General features: G+C 31.5%; 5 protein-coding genes across 5 annotated transcripts in view; 4 read left to right on the top strand and 1 right to left on the bottom strand.

Annotated features, from left to right (window-relative positions):
• LOTGIDRAFT_158532 (hypothetical protein) overlaps positions 1-4,427 on the top strand; it is a gene marked incomplete at both ends in the record, with an annotated part of 5,449 nt that extends 1,022 nt beyond the window's left edge. Inside the window, 7 exons of the mRNA XM_009051686.1 lie at positions 151-348; positions 684-851; positions 1,146-1,329; positions 2,689-2,958; positions 3,133-3,394; positions 3,575-3,806; positions 4,113-4,427. Coding sequence (XP_009049934.1) covers positions 151-348; positions 684-851; positions 1,146-1,329; positions 2,689-2,958; positions 3,133-3,394; positions 3,575-3,806; positions 4,113-4,427 — 1,629 coding nt within the window. The remainder of the gene's footprint in view (positions 1-150; positions 349-683; positions 852-1,145; positions 1,330-2,688; positions 2,959-3,132; positions 3,395-3,574; positions 3,807-4,112) is intronic.
• Positions 4,428-5,770: 1,343 nt separating this feature from the next.
• LOTGIDRAFT_158531 (hypothetical protein) lies at positions 5,771-7,265 on the top strand (the record flags this gene model as incomplete). The annotated part of the gene is made up of 3 exons (XM_009051685.1): positions 5,771-6,384; positions 6,429-6,698; positions 6,743-7,265. 3 exons carry the CDS (start codon positions 5,771-5,773, stop codon positions 7,263-7,265), a joined length of 1,407 nt encoding a protein of 468 aa, XP_009049933.1.
• Positions 7,266-9,305: 2,040 nt separating this feature from the next.
• LOTGIDRAFT_158530 (hypothetical protein) lies at positions 9,306-11,413 on the top strand (the record flags this gene model as incomplete). Its single annotated transcript, XM_009051684.1, has 4 exons — positions 9,306-9,383; positions 9,475-9,537; positions 9,877-9,946; positions 10,728-11,413. The coding sequence occupies 4 exons, from the start codon at positions 9,306-9,308 to the stop codon at positions 11,411-11,413; spliced, it is 897 nt and encodes a 298-aa protein (XP_009049932.1).
• Positions 11,414-14,805: 3,392 nt separating this feature from the next.
• On the top strand, positions 14,806-16,173 carry LOTGIDRAFT_158529 (hypothetical protein; the record flags this gene model as incomplete). Its single annotated transcript, XM_009051683.1, has 1 exon — positions 14,806-16,173. The coding sequence occupies one exon, from the start codon at positions 14,806-14,808 to the stop codon at positions 16,171-16,173; it is 1,368 nt and encodes a 455-aa protein (XP_009049931.1).
• A 1,111-nt stretch (positions 16,174-17,284) lies between these two features.
• LOTGIDRAFT_113690 (hypothetical protein) lies at positions 17,285-18,112 on the bottom strand (the record flags this gene model as incomplete). Its single annotated transcript, XM_009051682.1, has 1 exon — positions 17,285-18,112. One exon carries the CDS (start codon positions 18,110-18,112, stop codon positions 17,285-17,287), a length of 828 nt encoding a protein of 275 aa, XP_009049930.1.
• Positions 18,113-20,942: the final 2,830 nt, after the last annotated feature.

The raw sequence follows: 20,942 nt of genomic DNA, 5'->3' as shown, positions 1-20,942 counted from the left end.
GGGGGGGTGGTATATTCACGTTGCATGACAAATGCTATTGATATACTAAAATGCAATATCGATAAGACCCATATGTTGATCAATGCGAAAAGTTTTAGCAATATTAAAACTTAAAACATCTATTTACTAGAATATATGTTGTAATTTTAGCAAATGTACATCGAATTAGATAATCAATGTCAAAACTTTACTTTGGCCTTACTGGAACAATGCCTTAGTTCAGACGAGGTCAAGGCCTTGTTAACTGGTAAATCACATATTAAGGCATCTTCTGAACTACCAGATAGCGAGGAACCTGACCAAATATTACCAGTACTTGGAACTGCAATCCGAATGGAACAGAAAAAGGTATTTTTCATACTTCAAACGTAGAAAGGATTGATTTGATTGGAAATGAGAATCTATATAGTGAAAGAATGGGAATGATACATTATTGTACAAGACAAAACGTTTATACATGTATTTATAATTTTGTACGCCAAAATGAAATGTGTCACATAATATTTTTTTGTAAACTTTGTCCTAGGTACAATTGCTCATAAACACTAAAGAAGTACTGCACCTGATGGGTTAATGAAGACGGGCACATCGCTTATCTTACTGTCCAATCATTTTTGAAAAAAAAAACCATTTCGTTTTACTGTTCAAGTTACCCATCCCTTTCATCGTTTTGTCCATTGTAGTTTGTTGCCCATAGTCAATGTCAGTCTCAGATAACAGAACTTTGGTATAGTGGAGTTCCAGCTTTAAGATATCTTAACAGATTTTCCTATTTAATGTTATCTATACCAATAGGTTGTATTTGTGTACCTATTTTATCTATTGCATATTTAATAGCACCATGGAGTCGGGTAACTATATTGAATATTACATCATAAGCGTTTTTATAATGGAGCAAATAACTGCTAGAAGTGAGGCCTGTTATCTTGTTTTTGCAATTTTTATAATAATAATTGATTTTCACGATATGACATTAGGCTATAGAATGAATTACTTTAGACGCCATGTGTCGCCATGTTATTCATATTAAATTCAATCCAAATTCTTGTTCAGGAATGTGAATTCGTCACTGCTTATGGGAAATGTAGTTCTATGTTGATGCACTCTACGTAAGAATTTCGAATTCAGAAATTAATTTATTTCAGGTTTCCAACATATTAAATACACCTTTGATGAAATTTTTAAGTTATACATGTTCGTACCTTACATTTCTGATTGTTGTTATGGTAACAAAATTAGAAGTAATGTACGCCTTCGATAGTTTTGCCTGTGATGACCCTGCACCATTTGCTCTAGCTGTTGTAGTTTTGGTGGTTTTATGGATTGTTGGTATGTATTATAAAAGATGACTAATGGACATTTCTTCATGTCTTAAAATAAATATACTATAACAATAAAAACTCAGTTTAAGCTACCAACTCACCGCGTTGATCCGGAATTCAGCGGAAGTTGCGTATGTGTCCTTCAAATATTTTGATTTTCTTTGGATAACAGTAGCCTAACATCTCGAAATTATGATCACCAAATTAATGTCACTTTCATGACTTACTAATATTGAGATTTTAATTCGTAGGAACATGTGTCGAACTTTTATTCCGATAAAGGAGAACTCAATGTTGGGCTCATCGGTGCGTAACGTGAATAATTCAACGAGTACATAATATTAATCTAAAATATCATATTATATTTGATTAATGCCAACAACGTGCCAACCATACAAAATATCTCGTTTGGTATAAAGTTAAGATACATGTATAATGCAATTGAAAGAGAACAATACAATAATTTAATATCATTAGATATGATTTGATCAGTTTCCTAATTAATTGGGTTTAACTCTCCAAAGTACATACCAAAAACTTCTATTATTCATATCGAGTCTAAAATAACTGGAAAATGTTGTGTGTTAATGTAATCAATTCATTTGTCTAAGATGTTAAACGAACGCAGCCCACAATAATGAACTCTTACATTCCCTGTGGTATTTCATATTTACATACACTCTGTAATAAACCTTACTCTCAGAAATACGTATATACCTCGTAGAATTAAAACTCTGAGATATGACAATTTAATATCTGGGGATCGGTCTAAAAGTCTTCGACCATGAATATCAGAGATGCTGATAATGCTAACCCAAAGACTAAAGCTATACTATGCGAATATTTTCAATAACTTCGGTTCCCAATTTTTGCGATAATTCTTGTTTGAAGCTGTACAATGAAACATAGCTTAGACTCATCTTGCAATAAATATTGTGAATATTGTTGCATATTGCATATATTATCTTGCCTGAAAAGTTATCTTTTTATTATGCTTTAAGGAACACCTTCACTATCCGTTCGATCAATCACACCTTAGTTTCAGGAAGCAGGATTTTTTTTTAGCTTACATAATCAGAAATAGTGTTCACAAAAGTTACAAATTCGACTCGAATTTTAGTGAGACTATGCGATAGGAATAGTCAGTGAAAATTCTTAAGATTATTAAAGCACAATAAAAACCAAAATCAATCTCGAAAATGCCCTTTAAACCGATCGAGAGTATAATCAGTTCGTACCAATGGTATTTATTATAAAGTGAGAAATGTAGAATGCATCCATGCGAGCTCATCTTATTGTCCAATATATTCTAATAGGCCTGATACTTCCGATGTATATTATATTTACCATTGTGACACATTTTCAGGATTAATTTGGGAAGAATGTAAACAGATAATGGACGCTGGTGCCAAAGATTATTTCAGCTCATTTTGGAACATGATGGATTCTTTAATGTTAAGTCTTTTATTGGCATCATTTACCTTAGAATTAGTAATTCCATTACGTTTGCAATATGTTTTATCAGATCCAAATAATCCTCATAATAGTAGTATTACACCAATATGTGACAGTTTACGAAAGGGAGAAATCAACGTAGATGAATTCTGTACCGTTGGTAGAGCAAGTGGCGCTGTGGGTAAGTGATTCGGGAAATTTCTTAACATTTGCCAATAATACATACAATTTGGAAGAATTTACCAAAACATATGATGCTACAAAACGTTGGAATTAACGACGTCGGACATTGCGACTTGAAACGTTACGTTTTCTTCGCCTAGTTTAAGAATTAAATTACATTTATATCTTGCAGTTGTATGGGAACCATCGTGGATACCTGATCCTGAGTTAATCTCAGATATATTATTTACCATCGGAACTGTGCTGAGTATCGGAAGATTTTCTTTTATTATGCCTGCTAATGAGGCATTAGGCACTATGCTGGTATCATTCCGTCGAACATTAATGGATTTGTTCAAACTGATGGGAATGTTTGTATTAGTAATGATATCATTTACTTGTGGTCTGGCAGCTCTATATGCTCCAAATAAATGTATGAACGATTCATTTTCCAGGTATACTCCCAATATATTATCATTTTTTATAAACTATTTAGATCTATTATCGAATTGTTCTATTATAATCACACGCAATGAAGAAAGTTTGATGAGTGTCGGATAATGATGTATTGAAATTAAATTAAATCAACCACAGACTCGTTATTGATTCTCGTATTTCTTATTGATATTTTCTAGTTTTGGTGCCAGCTTATTCACCTTATTTTGGAGTTTGATTGGAATGGGTGAAACCTCTGCTCCAACTCTTACAAAACAGGGACCCTTAGCATCATTAACAAATAACGATGGTAGAAACTATGGCGTAGAAACAGTTGGATTCTTCCTTTATAGTTTCTATGTCTTTATATCAATGGTTGTTCTTATTAATTTACTTATTGCTGTGATGTCTAATACATTCCAAGAAATTCAGGTAATGAATTTGATAATGTAATATACCTTGATATCTATTGACACTCATTGATCTGGGTTCAACTATCACAAACATACCTTCAGTAAAACATTTCAGTGCTAACCTAACTGTAAAATTTATATAAGATTTAGTAATTGAGTATGTTAGGAATCATTTCTTCTCCATTTTGTTACATTGAGGCTCTTTCCGAAAAAAAAACCGAGATTTTGTAGCATACATGTCGTATATATGTATCATTTTGTGAATTTTAGGTCATAGCTTATCGTGTTTCTAGATTAATATTTCGATTCATTTGAATGTTTTAAGGATGAAAAGGATACAGAATGGAAATTTGCCAGGACTGAGTTATGGTTGTCATTTATAGTACCCGGTTGTCCGGTTCCAGCACCATATAATATTATACCAAGCACCAAAACTATATTCAATGCGATATTGTGGTTATGGAAGAAGTTATGTTGTTGTTGTCATGTTCAAACATCTAAATGTTTATGTAAATCAGAATATATTTTGGATATACTGAAGAGAATTGGGTGTTTAGCTGAAGCTGAACAAGAACCGGAACAAGTAAAATATACCTACTTACAGGTGCATGATAGCTTGCTTCTTTTCCCCTTCCTGTAGTTGCTTTGTCGTCTTAATGTATTTATTCTGTTAGATACAACACAAGATTGTCTTAAGCATAATCAATATTATAGGAAACCCCAGCTGAACAGAACAACATATTACATATTGTGTACTATTCAAGCACGTCTTAATAGTACTCTAACCCTGTACCCTTGTAGTATCTGTAATCTCTAATATATAGTATGCTTAGTAGTTAGTGTATCTCTCTCATCTTTCTGTTTCTTGGCTCTTGTGCGAATTTAGATGTGAGTTTCAGTATTTTCTCTATCAGGTTAAGTTTCAATCTAATTAAACTCAGATTGCAATTTCGGATCTTTTTCGTTTTCTGATACATTTTTTTACATTGTAATCTAAGTAGTTTTCTACCAAAGCCTGTCCAAACGGTAGTATTTTAACCAATCACAGCGTACCATGTAATACCAGCTTCTTGGTAAAAATTGTGGGGCAACAACATATATGTAATGTGATAAATAATGAATAAAATGTCTGTGATAAATAATCAGTAACATATCTGTGATAAATAATAATAATATATCAGTCATAAATAATCATTAACTTATCTGTGATAAATAATAATAACATGTCTGCGATAAATAATCATTAACATATGTGCGATAAATAATCATTAACATATCCGTGATAAATAATGATAACATATCCGTGATAAATAATGAATAACATATCCGTGATAAATAATGAATAACATGTCTGTGATAAATAATGAATAACATGTCTGTGATAAATAATCATTAATATATCCGTGATAAATATTAATAACATGTCTGCGATAAATAATCATTTACATATGTGTGATAAATAATCATTAACATATGTGTGATAAATATTTAATAACATATCCGTAATAAATAATGAATAACATATCCGTGATAAATAATAATAACATGTCTGTGATAAATAATGAATAACTTATCTGTGATAAATAATGATAATATATCTGTGATAAATAATCATTAACTTATCTGTAATAAATAATAACATGTCTGCGATAAATAATCATTAACATATGTGTAATTAATGATAGCATGTCTGTAACTATTTTTTCTGTTATTGACGGATAAAATTCAAAATAGAGGAAAGTGTAGACTACCTGTCTTTATCATTGAGGCTGCCAAACCAATCAATGACAGACAAGGGATTTGCCCATTACTTGACACTTATTTTTGAGCGGACATCGTGAATTATATTTTCTAATATTTTCTTGCTTACGATGACCATTTTGTTTTTAAGTCGAGTTGATAAGTCTGCAAGGTAAATCATTATCAATGTTATTCTAATGTAATTTGATGTATTATAAATATGCATAAATAATACTTTGAAAGATGAAAAGTAATAAACATGGATATAAATATGATATCAGTGATGATAATAATAATAATGGTAATAAAGATGATGTCAGTGATAATAATAATGATAATAATAATGAATATATCAGTGATGATAATAATAATAATGGTAATGAATATATCATTGATGATAATAATATTGGTAATAAATATGATGTCAGTGATGATAATAATAATAATGGTAATGAATATCATGTCAGTGATGATGATAATAATAATGGTAATAACTATGATGTCACTGATAATAATAATAATAATGGTAATAAATATGATGTCAGTGATGATAATAATAATAATATTGGTAATAAATATGATGTCAGTGATGATAATGATAATAATGGTAATGAATATGATGTCAGTGATGATAATAATAATAATGTTAATAACTATGGTGTCAGTGATAATAATAATAATAATGGTAATGAATATGATGTCAGTGATAACAATATTAATAATGGTAATAAATATTATATCAGTGATGATAATAATAATATTGGTAATGAATATGATGTCAGTGATGATAATAATAATAATAATGGTAATAACTATGATGTCAGTGATGATAATAAAATAATGGTAATAAATATGATGTCAGTGATGATGATAATAATAATGGTAATAAATATGATATCAGTGATGATAATGATAATAATGGTAATAATTATGATGTCAGTGATGATAATAATAATAATGTTAATAACTATGGAGTCAGTGATAATAATAATAATAATGGTAATGAATATGATGTCATTGATAACAATATTAATAATGGTAATAAATATTATATCAGTGATGATAATAATAATATTGGTAATGAATATGATGTCAGTGATGATAATAATAATAATAATGGTAATAACTATGATGTCAGTGATGATAATAAAATAATGGTAATAAGTATGATGTCAGTGATGATGATAAAAATAATGGTAATAAATATGATATCAGTGATGATAATGATAATAATGGTAATAAATATGATGTCAGTGATGATAATAATAATAATGGTAATAAATATGATGTCAGTGATGATGATTATAATGGTAATAACTATGATGTCAGTAATGATAATAATAATAATGGTAATAAATATGATATCAGTGACGATAATAATAGTAATGGTAATAAATATGATGTCAGTGATGATAATAATAATATTGGTAATAAATATGTCAGTAATGATAAAAATAATAATGGTAATAAATATGATATCAGTGACGATAATAATAGTAATGGTAATAAATATGATATCAGTGATGATAATAATAATAATGGTAATAAATATGATATCAGTGACGATAATAATAGTAATGGTAATAAATATGATATCAGTGACGATAATAATAGTAATGGTAATAAATATGATATCAGTGATGATAATAATAATAATGTTAATAAATATGATGTCAGTGATAATGATGATAATAATAATCATACTTGTAATAAATATGATTTCAGTGATAAAAAGTAATAAATAAAGTGTGTGACAGAAATAATATTATACTATATAACATTGATGACATATTTCAATTTCAGTTTATAAGGCCATTATGATGTGGACGAAAGCAGGTAGTTTTTCTCTACGTATAGAAGATAAAAAATGAACAAACATGAAAATGCAATATTTATTACTTCACAAATAAATAATTAAAGAAATATAGTTATTAATTTCTCAAATAATTAGAATATAAAAACCATTAATGACTAATCATTTCTATTGACTAATTACTGTAATTACACACCTTTCAATCGCAATCATTATTTATAATTAATATAATAGATTTGATCTATTTTTGATCGACATTTCTGTTAACCTACTAGAGCTCAATAATTTATGTCCATTTATGCCAGTTTAAAGGTCAACTCTGATTTGAGAAGAAACCACTATGTCTCAGTATGTGAAGCTGGTTTTGAACTTTGAGGCGTATTTTCATGGGATTATATTTTCTAGTCCTATTATAGATGCTGGTAGTCGTTTGGATAGAAAAAAAAAACCACACGTCTTATATGTATTTTAAAGATCTATTGACGATTGCTTTTAATATAAAAAAGATTGGACTATACGGTGAATTTTTCAACCCATAGTAAGTATGGGCGTATGTAGTTGTCCCTGTCGGTCCGTCCGTCCGTTTACATTTACCTCGTGCTCACTCTACAGGCTACAATTCTCTATAGATTCTTTTGATCTTTTGTATGTGTGTCAATATCATTATGAAGATGTTCACTATTGAATTTGGTGATGTTCCGATGATTTTCTTTAGAGATATCGCATAAAACTCTGATATCGCGTTTTTCACTTATTTGGCTCTACTGGCTACGATAGAGTTTGTTTTACAGTTCTTTATCAAGCTGCTGGTGGGCGTATTCGCTTGCGAGATTTGCCACAAGCCTATGTTTAATTGTTCATTTAAACTTGATCAATACAAACCATGATAAAAAATTGGAAAATGTGTTATAAGCCACATAATATATAAATCATGTGATGCATATTAATTAATACAGCAATCGATTTTTATCTTCATAGCATCATGGGTCCGTTCGTACAATATTTAGTTACATAATTTTTACTTTGCAGTTATATATTCAGAACATTCAATAATGTTGTTCATTCAAGCAAACACGCTGCTTGAATGTTAAGTTAATATAAGTAAATATTATATAATATAAATTTAATTTATAAAGGCATGGACACAAAATAGCACTTATACGTATTAATATTGTGATATTAAAAGGGAAGAATGCGCCAACTTCAAAATATCATGGATTTAATAAAAATTTTGTTTCCTCTGATACATAGATTTTTGTTAAGTCAATATCAGTTTGACCATAACGACCATAACTGTCGATTACTGTATCTATTGCTTGGTACTTTTTGGAAAGGGCTGATTTTAATCCTTTCTTTCACGATAGGCCTAATGTTAATTTAAACTCAGCTTTAAGACTATGACATGTATTTATGAGATATGTATAAATTAAAAATAGGCAATTTGAATCGGTGTTTATGATAGTATCAATACTGATTCTATTTGCCAGAACATGTTATTTTCATAAAAACATAAATCTCTCTGTGACTGTCATAGAATTTTGTTTATTATATATGTAAAGAAATGCTCGAAATTGAACGTGAACATTCAACGAATGTTTAAGCTGAGTAACGTGTTATGATTCACGTTATTATGTTTTCAACTTGTTATTCTATTAATGAAAAGGATAATGCCTGTTTCTGAATGGTTGGCAAGTAACAAAAGGACTATAGGCCTATCTTAATATGGCGTTTTGATATAATTAATAACTATTTGGAGAATAATGACCCGAAACAAACTTGAGTGATCTGACACAGCAACAAATTCAAACATGTCTTTACCCTCACAAGGACCGGTATCATAAATTTTTTTTGCACTGATATGTAATAAGAAAAAAAATGGAAACAATTTGGATAGAGTCAAAAATGTTAACAATCTGAAAATAAGATGTTTTACTACGTGAAAACACCATCTGTAGCAATGATAGCATGGCCATGGAAAGTTGTGAATGTCGTATTGTATTTTATTTAAAGAATAATGTCATAATGAACAATTTATTGTATAAGGTGTTTTCACGTTTTTTTGCAAACAGTATGATACCGGTCTCTATGGATACCCTCTGCCTATGCTTTCTATATAAGGTGCTTGTGATTTCAGGCCGAAGAATCTAACGAACTGTCCGAAATAGAGAGCAGTGGTCAAGGTTCAACTATTCAAGGGGTAAGAAAAATGTATTTTGAGTTTACAGTTCGTGGATGTCATTACAATGCTGTAAATCAGTACTTTATCAATACATGCATCACAATTAAGTTCGGTTACTATAACCGATAATTTCTGTAAAGAAATAATACCTCAACGTCATTTGGGTGCATGGTATTGTTTTTACTGCCCCATGGTTGTATATTCTCTGCGTATTTGTTGTTATGCAGTTTCCATACTTTGCTAGATGTTTAATTTGCTAAGCAGTAGTTGGCAAATCTTAGATAAGTAACGAGATTTCTAATGAAGTTATCTTATGCATAAACCTGTATTATTATTGAAATAAATTTTCATTGATAGGATTTGATGACACACTTGATAAGAAGATATATAAGACACGCTGAACGATTAAAGTTAGAAGGCGATGAAGGTGAGATGCTGTCATTTTCATTCGAAAAACATTGGTATTATTTCAAGAAATCCAACGGATCAAATTTTAAATTAAACAACACAAAATTTATAATAAGGTTTTACAGTATTGAAAATACATCATCTTTCTCTATATTTGACGCCTACTTCGTATATAAAATTACAAAACGTAGACTGCTGCAAGCCACATGAGTGAAGCCAAATTAATTTAATCTCAATATTTCTGACCATGTAATGTCATTTTGTCAAGTTGATTGTCAGAAAAAGATCATATTCACCTGACGTCACATTCTCTTTGTCAGTACAATCTATAACTAATTAATGGACAAACGGCACTCTGTGTGAATATTGAATTTTTAAACAATCAAACATACGTAAAACATGTATATTATATATATATATTTTAAATGGTTATTATGATAAACAATGTAATTCTCTTTCAATAAAGGTTTCAACACATCGAAACATAAAATTGTGTTCTATAAATCTGTGTATCTATATATTATGATGCGTAACAATTGATAAGCAACAAATCATGATCATATAGCACTATAAAGTCCAGTGTTTATGAAATGTAGGGCAACTATCATTGTCTTTCAAAGCGTAATTGCATCTTTTCTTCAACAAAATAATTCAGGTCTGACCTTTAAGGCCATGCAAATTATTGAAATTTTCTGTAAAATTAAATTCAGGAACTTGGCATAAAAATCCTTGACATACCTATTTTGTTATGTAAATAATTATTTTCATATGACTAATTCTATACTGTTTATAATTTCTAGACGCCGCAGAAGATATGATGAGAAAGCACATTGAGAGAACAGGAGCTAAGATAGAAAAACGTGTTGAAGATCTGTATTCCAGACTTGGTTTAGTAGAGAACAATATGACAGGGGTACAGAAAGGAGAAACTGATATTGTAAGACTACAATTAGAACATCTTGAAATGTCCAAACAACAAGCTGAACAAAGAGATCGAGAATTAAGTAATTTTATGAGGACAATGGATCAAACTAAACTAGAGCTTTTATCTCGAATGGACGCTGAAAGGATTGAAATAAATAGACTGTTGCAGATTCAAAAGGATGAAATGATGGAAAGATGGGACAGAGAATACGAGGAAAGACAACAAAAGTTGAAAGAGCTTGAAGACCTTCAAGTAAGAAGACGTCAATTACAAGCTGAAAAGGCAGCACAAGAAGCTAAAATAAAAGCTGAAGAAGAACAAAGAAAAGCTGGTGATGAACAAAGAGCAGCCGATGACAAAGAAAGATCAGCTGATGACGAACAAGCAGCAGGAGACGAACAAAAAGCAGCTGATGACAAACAATCAGCAGTGGGTGACGCACAAAGAGCAGCTGCTGATGACAAACAAACAGCATCCGATGACGCACAAAAAGCAACTGATGACATTCAGAAGGATTTAGATGATGTTGATGATGAAATTGAGAAAAAAATACAGGAATAAGACATTCAGTCTCGTATATTCGTTTCACGTAATTCATGTTTTAGGAAACATTCAAAGGGACATAACTTCTATTTTTAGCACGCCAAATTGTCATTTCTATGTTATACGGAATCCTGTGTTATTTCAATCCATCCATTACCCAGCACTTTCATTACAGCCATGACGATTCTTACTTGAAATTTGAAATCTATTTGTTGTCCTTTATAAGTTTCTCCATATTATACCCCTTAAATTTTTTTTTCAAATAATTTTTAATTATTGCTATACATATAATATTGTTAGTTACTCTTATATACCCTCGAATAAATAAATTAAAAAAAAATAACCTGTTTTAAATGAATTACGTGAAAATGTATCGGCTATTTGAGGATAAATGGAATCCTTATTCTGTTTATCCAAGTACAGTTTTTTGAGCACCCATGTAAGATTTTCGGTGCATGGTTTAACGCTAAAAGATACACCTTTCTGAAAATGAAAACGATAGATTTCTGTGAAGTCCTTGGTTTTTTCTTTTAAGTGAAGCTGGGAAAATGAAAATCTGTATTCAACGTAAGTGGCCTTAATAATAATCATGTGTAAGTGTGTAATAAAACTAAGGAGTAGTATACCATAAAATTGTGTTCCGTTATTTAATATGATCTCTACCCCTGTGGGTCGTTAATGAGAATTTTGTTGTTAACAGCGTTCCCCCCAAAAAAACATAACTTTAAGAACTCCTTTACAACCTTAAGAGCTATTTTGCCCGTAACAAGAAGTAGTTGATGAGATCGTAGGCTCCCATGGCTGACGAAAAAGATCAAGATCCAAGAGTTGGATTTTTCTGAAATTTATCACCGAGCAAGAACTTTTCTAATCTCGTTTGTTTCTGAAAAGTCTTAAATTATTTCAAGGTAAGATAAGTCGGTACACTTCCTGATGAAATTCCTTAAACTGTAGGCAACTGAATTTTTCTGAGGTCAATATTATCTAACTACTGATTGGGTCTTCTGGTTTCCACCAGTTGATAGAAGTTAAAAAGTTGATAATACATCTTTTTGCTCAATGATGTCACAATCATTTTCTAGAAAAACAGATTCAAGAAGTCGATGAATTGTGGAAATAAAACAGAATACATAAAATAGCCCTACATTGGTCAGAAGAGCTATTTTATGTACTTTTAATACCGTCAAAGTATCGACAATTTTTTTAATGAACTAGATCTTATCTCAACCAATCCTGTACAATTAACAAAGCCTAACGAGGTATACAATTATTAATGATAATCAATACAAACGATAGCCCTAAACTTTCAGAGAAGTTGTTCTTTAGGGGTAATTCGGGAAGTTAGGGTAACACGGAAAAAAATCCACTCACATTGAAAAGTAATGGTGAAAATTGTCTTATTTACAAGCAAATACAGGACGAAACAAAATTCTGTCAGTGAAACGAGTTAGGCGAGTTATTATCATTTAATAAAATTTCAGATCAGAACAGAAGAAAAATACCCAAAATTTTTACAATTATCCTTCTGCATGTCCCATCATCTCACAAAATCTGAAAGAAAATGCAATTTCAGACATCAAATTCCAAATCTATTCCAAAAAGTAGTCAAAAATAGGAAAAACCCCAAAAGAGAGAGAGAAAGAGGATTGCTAAAAAATAGCACGGACTACATTTATATAGTACAATATCCTTCATCAGCCACACCAAACTTTTCTTTTCTTTTCTAATTAATGAATCATAATTAGAATTAAAATTTTCTGAATATCGATTAACAATGTTTAATCACACATTAAAATATTAATTATCGAGGATTGTGATAGAAAAATTCATAAACAAAATAATGGGTGGGGCTTACCATAGGTTAACTTTGGAATACTCTGGATTTATTTCCTTCGTGGGTTTACCTCTATACATTTAAAGAACATCTAAATTATTCCTTCTTGCCTTCATATTTTCTTTTAAATGAGAATTTAACTATATTTACCTTTATTATTTTCAGCACAATCAAATGGTGGTACAATCCTATTTTTATTTGGTCTATATTATCTTGCTCCATTGCTTCATTGGTCTATTAAGATTCCTCTTATTCATTCCATCTATTTGATATTTTTGATTGCTCCATGAAATTTAATTAAAACTAGAGAACTAGATTGAAAATATCCCACAATCATTAGCAAAGCCATTACTATTAATGAATGTGTTACGAAATATTTTAGAAACTTAAAAAAAAAAATACACGATAAAATTTTTATCTAGAAAGAAATTCAAAGATGGAATTTCACTATCGTGTCTTTTCATATTGAAAAGCGCTGAGAACGTTTTTGAAACGTAAGTTTAATTAAGGGGATGCAGTAGGCTACTCTGTTTTATTATTATTTTAACATCATGCGGAATTATCATGTTCATCTCGAAAGAATATTAAAACTGAATAGAAATAGAAATAATAAACTTTTCATATTAGGAGGTGTATCAATCTAAGTGAGTCAGAATGAAAACTTGTATTTGGTGCCAAAAAGAGAAAGCATACCCTGCCAAGCGCATACACAAATATGAAGGAAAAAGCTTGACTTCTAACTGACTAATTTTAAAAGTTAAAGGGAGGTAACTTATGAAAATATATTTTGATGACAATATTTCCATGTTTTGTGTATTAGAAAAATGCTCCATTCATTATATGAGTTAAATAATGTAGGCCCACATGCATAAAAATGAACACGTTTCGCCTACATTTGAATGAAATGTTTGATACACAATTGGTGCAAACCTTTTGAGCACGCCATGAAAGTTTATTTTAATGGAATTAATTTTATGTAATCCAAAAGCTAATCAACTAGGGCAACATATCACGGTAATGAATGGAAGCCATAGTTTGCCGGAACTATGCCAATTTTGTCACGTGATCATGTGATTTTTGTAGATCTAACATAAGATGCTGGTCGTTCAGGACAAAGTCAACAAAATAATATATGTATTCAAACTGATAATGGAATGTATATTGGTAAACCGATAGTCATGTCACAATATAGCATTAAATGCATAAGAAAATGTCAGGTTTATATCCCAAAGGCTCTAGATGTAAAGACTATAATTAGGTCGCAATATTTTATTACTGCTGAATACCGGAAGTAAAGAGTCTCGCCCAAGAAGACACAGTGAAATTCACCATTTATTACAGAGACTGAGCTTTGCGGAAACTGTTGAGGATCGTAATCTAGATATATTTTTTCTGAAAATCGGTTCATGTAGCAGCTAGGAGAACTAGAATAATGTTTTTAATCCCTTTAAAAAAATAAAATTCCATAATGAATGTAGGACTTAATATCAAATATCTATTATGTTTATTAGAAAAAAATCTTTAAAACGGCCAGATTAAAAACCTGTCATCACATGTTTAGAAAAATTGAAGGAAGATGGTCGATGTTCGGTTATCGAAAGGATTATTCCTTATGGTTTTACATTCAATAATTGTTGCAGCTCTACAAAACACCAACAACAATTCAGCTAGTGGTATTTCGAATTGCAGTTCCCCAGAATCTGATGTTTGGTGCTGTAAATGTATAACAAAAAAGTTGAATGGTCTGGGTAATGAAACAAATGTTATTAAAGGTATTGAATTCTTTCCCGTTGAAGATATTTTGGATGGACTTGTGTTATATCCGGATTACTCAGATTTAAAAGATGCTGACAACAACACTATTTTAAATCAATCCAATATTACCAATTCTAATAAGACGACTGTGGAAAGTCAAGTTGGCATTTCCCATGCAACTTACACTCGCTTGAATATTGTCATGGGACATATTTGGTTCCCACTGTGTGCAGTTGGACTAGTTGCTAATATATTCAACGTAGTTGTTTTCTTAGACAAGAAGATGAGAAATGCTACTAGTATTTATCTGGCGTCTATTAGCATTTTTCAGTCTACTTTTATGATTGTTACATCCATAAGAAGGGTTCCTCAATTGATATATGGTGAGATAGAGCAACGGACCACCAAATTCTATTACGTCAATGTTATTTACTTGAGCAGTTTTGGAGGCACTACCTTAATAAGAGTGGTATACTGCATGGTTATGTTAGTGGCGTTTGAAAGAATGCTAGCCATATTATTTCCTCTCAAAAGAGCTAGATCCCGATTAGTCAAGTCTCCAGTTCTATCTATTGTTACTCTGTTATTCGTTTCCCTTGGTTTTCACACTTTTACTACCCTTAACTTTCGTATCTCCACGTACCAAAGTGAAACCGGAGAGGCCATTTACGCATTAAAAAGGACCGAATATGATCAAGTTGTTCTGAATAATTTTAGTGTGGCATCCAAGGTACTTTTCGTCTACATTCCACTGACTGGTATCTTTATATTTAATATGATTTTGTGTGTTTCACTTAGACGAAGCTCGCAATCTAGAAAGGATCTTCATGAAGTTAACGAAAATAAAGGAAGAGAAAGACAAACGACCATTGCAATATCAGTTTCAACTTTTATGTTCTTAATGCTCAATATACCGATGAGTACGAATTCTATTTTTGGCAAATTGTTGTCTGGATATGGTTACTTCTCACCATTAAGATACACGTTCTTGTTTGTACAGGAAATGGGTAACATACTAAGTTTAATCAGTTACTGTGTGGATTTTGTTACCTATACATGTATGAGTAATAAATACAGAGAGACTTTGACGAGAAAATGTTGCCCATGTCGATATCGGCAGAGGCTCGAAAATAGATCATTATATGGTGTGCCAAGTGTTCATTCGGCAACGCACCACTCAGTAGTGTAAACAACAGTTGATCAGGGATCAAGTGAAGTGAAGAACAAGAGGAATTTGTGCTGAGGAAACCAATCTTCGAGAAAGTAAATGGAAATTTTTTTTATTAAAATGGAGATCCATTAAAACAGTACTGTGGTGGGTTAAGCAAGCGAGGCAGGACATGCCTGCGATTGGGTTTTGTGGTGTTAATAAAAATAATACATCTTTTAGTTGACAAGCTACTTTGGAGTTATTGTCCTTGACTTAGCCCAGCTTAGTCAAAATTGGTATAAGATGTTCCAGAGACTTTATTATTTATGTTTATGATACTTGGTATGCATAAATCAGGCTTTCGCCCTCCCGCTTTCAATTTTCATCTTTTTCTATACTGAAAGAAATGGCCTTTGATAAGGTGGTGATAATGGCTTAGCCGAAAAAAATAAAAGTAGATTGTTGATGTAAGAAGTGCCATTTATCATCATTAAGTATACAATAAATATTGCAACATGACATATTTGTAACAAAATTACACGAAATAATATGTATTTTATTTTTTATTAAACCAATTGTATGGAGCCAACAAAAATAACTATATATATATAGTAGAATGTACATGACTGTATTCGTGTAATAAATGTTTATAAATATAGATCTATATCTAATAAATATGGTGTTTTTATTCTGCTCAGAGGGTTTTAATGAGAAATATTTATCACATCGTTTTTATATAAAAATATAACAATAAAAGATTTTCTACATAAAAATGAGTAGCCTACATGTATATTGTATAAAAAGGGTTCGCTTTTTTTGGCACGATGAAGAGAATTTGTTCGAGATATTTCATCTAGTATAGGTTTGACCTCCGCGCTGTTTAGAACCCAAACCACTTTTTACAGACTAGTAAAGTAGTATACATATTGTACAAAGCCCAGAATGTCGTGCTTCTGCAACCATTAAGAGATATACTTGAGGATTGATTTTATAATATATATATATACAGTGTACATACAGTAGTATCGTCTTCTTCCCGACAAACCTTACAGTAACCACCTACATTATATTATATAATAAGCAAGCTCTTTTAAATTTACAGCCGACTGAAACTTCTGTAACGGTCAAGTCTTCATACAAATTTCCCCGTCTACATGTCTCGGAGTTCGATGTCGGCTGGTTGATCATCAATCATGGTTCTTCTTGTTTCATCGTTTGGTTTCTCGCGTGTTCTCTTGATACAACATATCAGATCAAGATAACTTTCTCTAACTAGGGGATAAATCAACCACAGTACCGGGGTAACCCCTGAATTCAAATAACCAAACCAAATTGCAAAGTCCAATAAAGAAGGGGCGATGAATGTTTTATCGATCGTTTTCAGAAATACAAGGACGAAAAACGGCGTCCACATGACTACGAAGACGAGGCTAACTAAACCTACGGTCAGGACCTGTCTTGCTGGGCGTTTGGAGCTTGGAATGTATCCTCGATCCTGCCATCTTCTTCTCAAAACACAAAGCATTATCAAAATGGCGAAATTCATACAGATGGCAAAAAATGCTGGTACAAAAAAACTAATGAAACAAGATGCTATTTGAAAATCTCTTTGAAGAACCAATAGGCAACTGTCTTCTGATTTAAACTGACTAGCTTGTCCATTTAACCAAATAGGTAACACTAAACCAAGACCGATAATCCAAGGTAATAACACCATGACTGACCCGAGAATATATTGTTTATAACCCGAGGAGTAAAATTTCGGCCAATTGAGATAAATAAACCGATCATAACTGACCATAACAATGGCTATTATAGACACAGTACACATTAAGATGTCTGAAATCACCCAAAATTGACAAGCTTCATCACCTAGCTTCCAGCTACCAGCCAAGATGAAATCTACCAATATTGGGAGAACGAAGATTCCTACTAAAATATCGGCTACAGCGATATTGACTATGTGAATTAAAAACATGTTGTTCCTGCGGGATTTGTTGATCATAACGCCAATGATTAAGGCTCCATTACTAAATAAAATCCACACTAATAATATAATTCCCAGTGAAGCCAATCCAGTGGCTGTTTCATCTTTAACTACTGGAGCAGTAGAATTCAAAGTAGTATTTAGACTTTCCATTTCTATTTGTTGTTTATCTTAAAAGCTGAAAGAAAGAAACAGACAATTGTGTGAGCCGTGAAATCTGCCATTTTTATACGTCCGTCCGTCAATATTTCTATAGAGACTACAGTTTTCATCTGATTTTGATAAAACTTGGTGTGATGCTTTAGATTGATAAGATCTCGGTCAAGATCCAATTTGATATATTTTCGAAGAACGGTTTTTGAGATATTGCCCTTGACTTTGTTAAAACGCGTCGAAATTTGTTCAAAATAGTTCGTGAGCAGGATTGAAGCTACAGTTTTCAACCGATTCTGATGAAACTTTGTGTGATCATTGGAATTGATAAGATCTCGGACAAGTTCTAACATGATGCATTTTCGATGATCGGTTTTTGAGTTATTGCCCTTGACTTTGTTAAAACGCGTCGAAATTTGTTAAAAATAGTTCGTGAGCAGGATTGAAGCTTCAGTTTTCAACCGATTCTGATGAAACTTGGTGTGATCATTGGAATTGATAAGATCTCGGACAAGTTTTAACTTGACGCATTTTCGATGAACGGTTTTTGAGTTATTGCCCTTGACTTTGTTAAAACGCGTCGAAATTTGTACAAAAAAGTTCGTGAGCAGGATTGAAGCTACAGGTTTCAACCGATTTTGAGGAAACTTGTGTGATCTTTGGAATGATAAGATCTCGGACAAGTTCTAACTTGACGCATTTTCGATGAACGGTTTTGGAGTTATTGCCCTTGACTTTGTTAACACGCGTCAAAAGTTGTTTTTGCCCTTGATTAGAGCTGTGTGATTTAATTGTTTGTTGTATTTGGGTTATTGATATTGATTTTAAAAAAATTGTGGAATTACTCAGCATAAATAACTGGCATATATATATATATGTAAATGAATTCAAACTAATAAAATTTCTTCAATATGAGAAAATTCGTACTTTAGTCACTAAAGACTGTTTTATCATTTCTGACAGCTGCCAGTGGGCGTATGTTACCTTGTCTCGCAAGCTATCTTTTAGGAAGAGTGATCAGACAAATCAACAACAAAAATCATTGGCCTGTAAGTGGTCATTACATTCCACAAAATGTCTGAGAAAATTTTAAAACGTTATAAATAGATGGCCGAAAACTGTTGTCCCAGTTTGTTATCGAAATGTCAATCTACTGTTAAAATCTGAAAGAATAGCAGTTTCAAAATTTCAAAATTCGAAAATTTGTCGCAGACCTTTTTTTTGCCAAATTTTGCATTTTTTTCATTTTTTTTGCTTTTTGTCTGATTAATCTGAAAAAAATTGAGCAAACACAGTTTAAGAATGTAAACAAAATGGTACAGTCAAATTTTCAATTTCACTTCCGGTTTAAACAGGAAAACGATGTTCACTTCCGGTTGAATATCTTCCGGTGTAATTTATATAGGACAAAAATTTTTATGCTGATAGGTAGACAAAGTTATGACAAAAAAACGAAGAAAAAAAAATCCGGAACAGACGTGAAACTTTGGCCGCCATTTTGATTTTTCTGAAATGATTCGATTTTTATTCAGACATAATGGCTCATCCGATTTAAATGATTTTGGTGTCAAATGAAAGAAGATAAAAAAAAAACATGACATTAGGAAGCCGTTTTTCGATTCTCAATTTTGCTTTTTTGCAACATCCGGTTGAATTTTTTCAAAGTTTGAAGGGTCATATCTCGTGACCGTGAACTTTGATGACCTTGACCTTCATAAGGTCAAAGGTCATTGACCTTAGCTATCAGTTAATACTTTGACATTTGACCTCCGACATGTACTTCCGGTTTTATAGCTGTCCGAAAACAGCCAAATTCGCAACTTTGGACTGCTCTAGCACGTGACCTATTTAACCTAGAGGGTTAATTTTTTCGGATTCTTAATGTGCTTTTCATGCTCTTTCAAATGATTTATAACAATCGTTTTTTAAAGCAAAATTGAAATTCGTGAATTTTTCAAATTTGAGTTTTTTTTTTACAATATTTTTGTTTCTTTGAGCTTGGTGTGTATATATCTTATGACCTATTTTATGTAGAACATTGAAACTTGGAACACAACAAGACAATTTGAATATGAATTAACCTATGACAAAAAAGTTGAGGTGGGCGTGGCACATCCGGGTTGAATTACTAATTGTTTACATTTTGAGAAAGGGGCATAACTCGCATAGGATACATTTGTTCAAAAAGGAACTTTGCACACAATTACCTCATTATTTTGGCCAGTTTGTGTTAATAGGTCAATTGTTTCAGCTTTATAGTTCCAAAAAAGGAACGGGTTTTGAAATTTCCATATTTTCAATTTTCTATTTTGACCTTTATTGACTCTTGTTGACCTATATCTTTTGACCTGTATGATGTAGAAGCTTTAAATTTGGGATACTACATAATATTCAGAATATCAATTAACCTATGCAAAAGAAATTGTGGTGGGCGTAGCACATCCGGGTTAAATTACTCATTATTGACAATTTTGACAAGGGACTTAACTCGCAACGTATACATTTGTTCAAAATGGAACTTTGCATACAATTACTTCATCCGTTGAGCCACGTTGTCTTAGAAGTTCGATTGTTTCAGCTTTATAGTTCAAAAAAAGGAACAGGTTTTGAAAATTCAAAATTTTCAATTTTTGACCTTGACCTTTTTTGACCCTGATTTTTGTAGGAT

Source organism: Lottia gigantea, assembly GCF_000327385.1.
Source record: "Lottia gigantea unplaced genomic scaffold LOTGIsca_17, whole genome shotgun sequence".
Lineage (NCBI taxonomy): Eukaryota > Metazoa > Mollusca > Gastropoda > Lottiidae > Lottia > Lottia gigantea.
The sequence above is the reverse complement of the archived record's forward strand: the minus strand, read 5'-3'. Positions and strand labels throughout refer to the sequence as shown.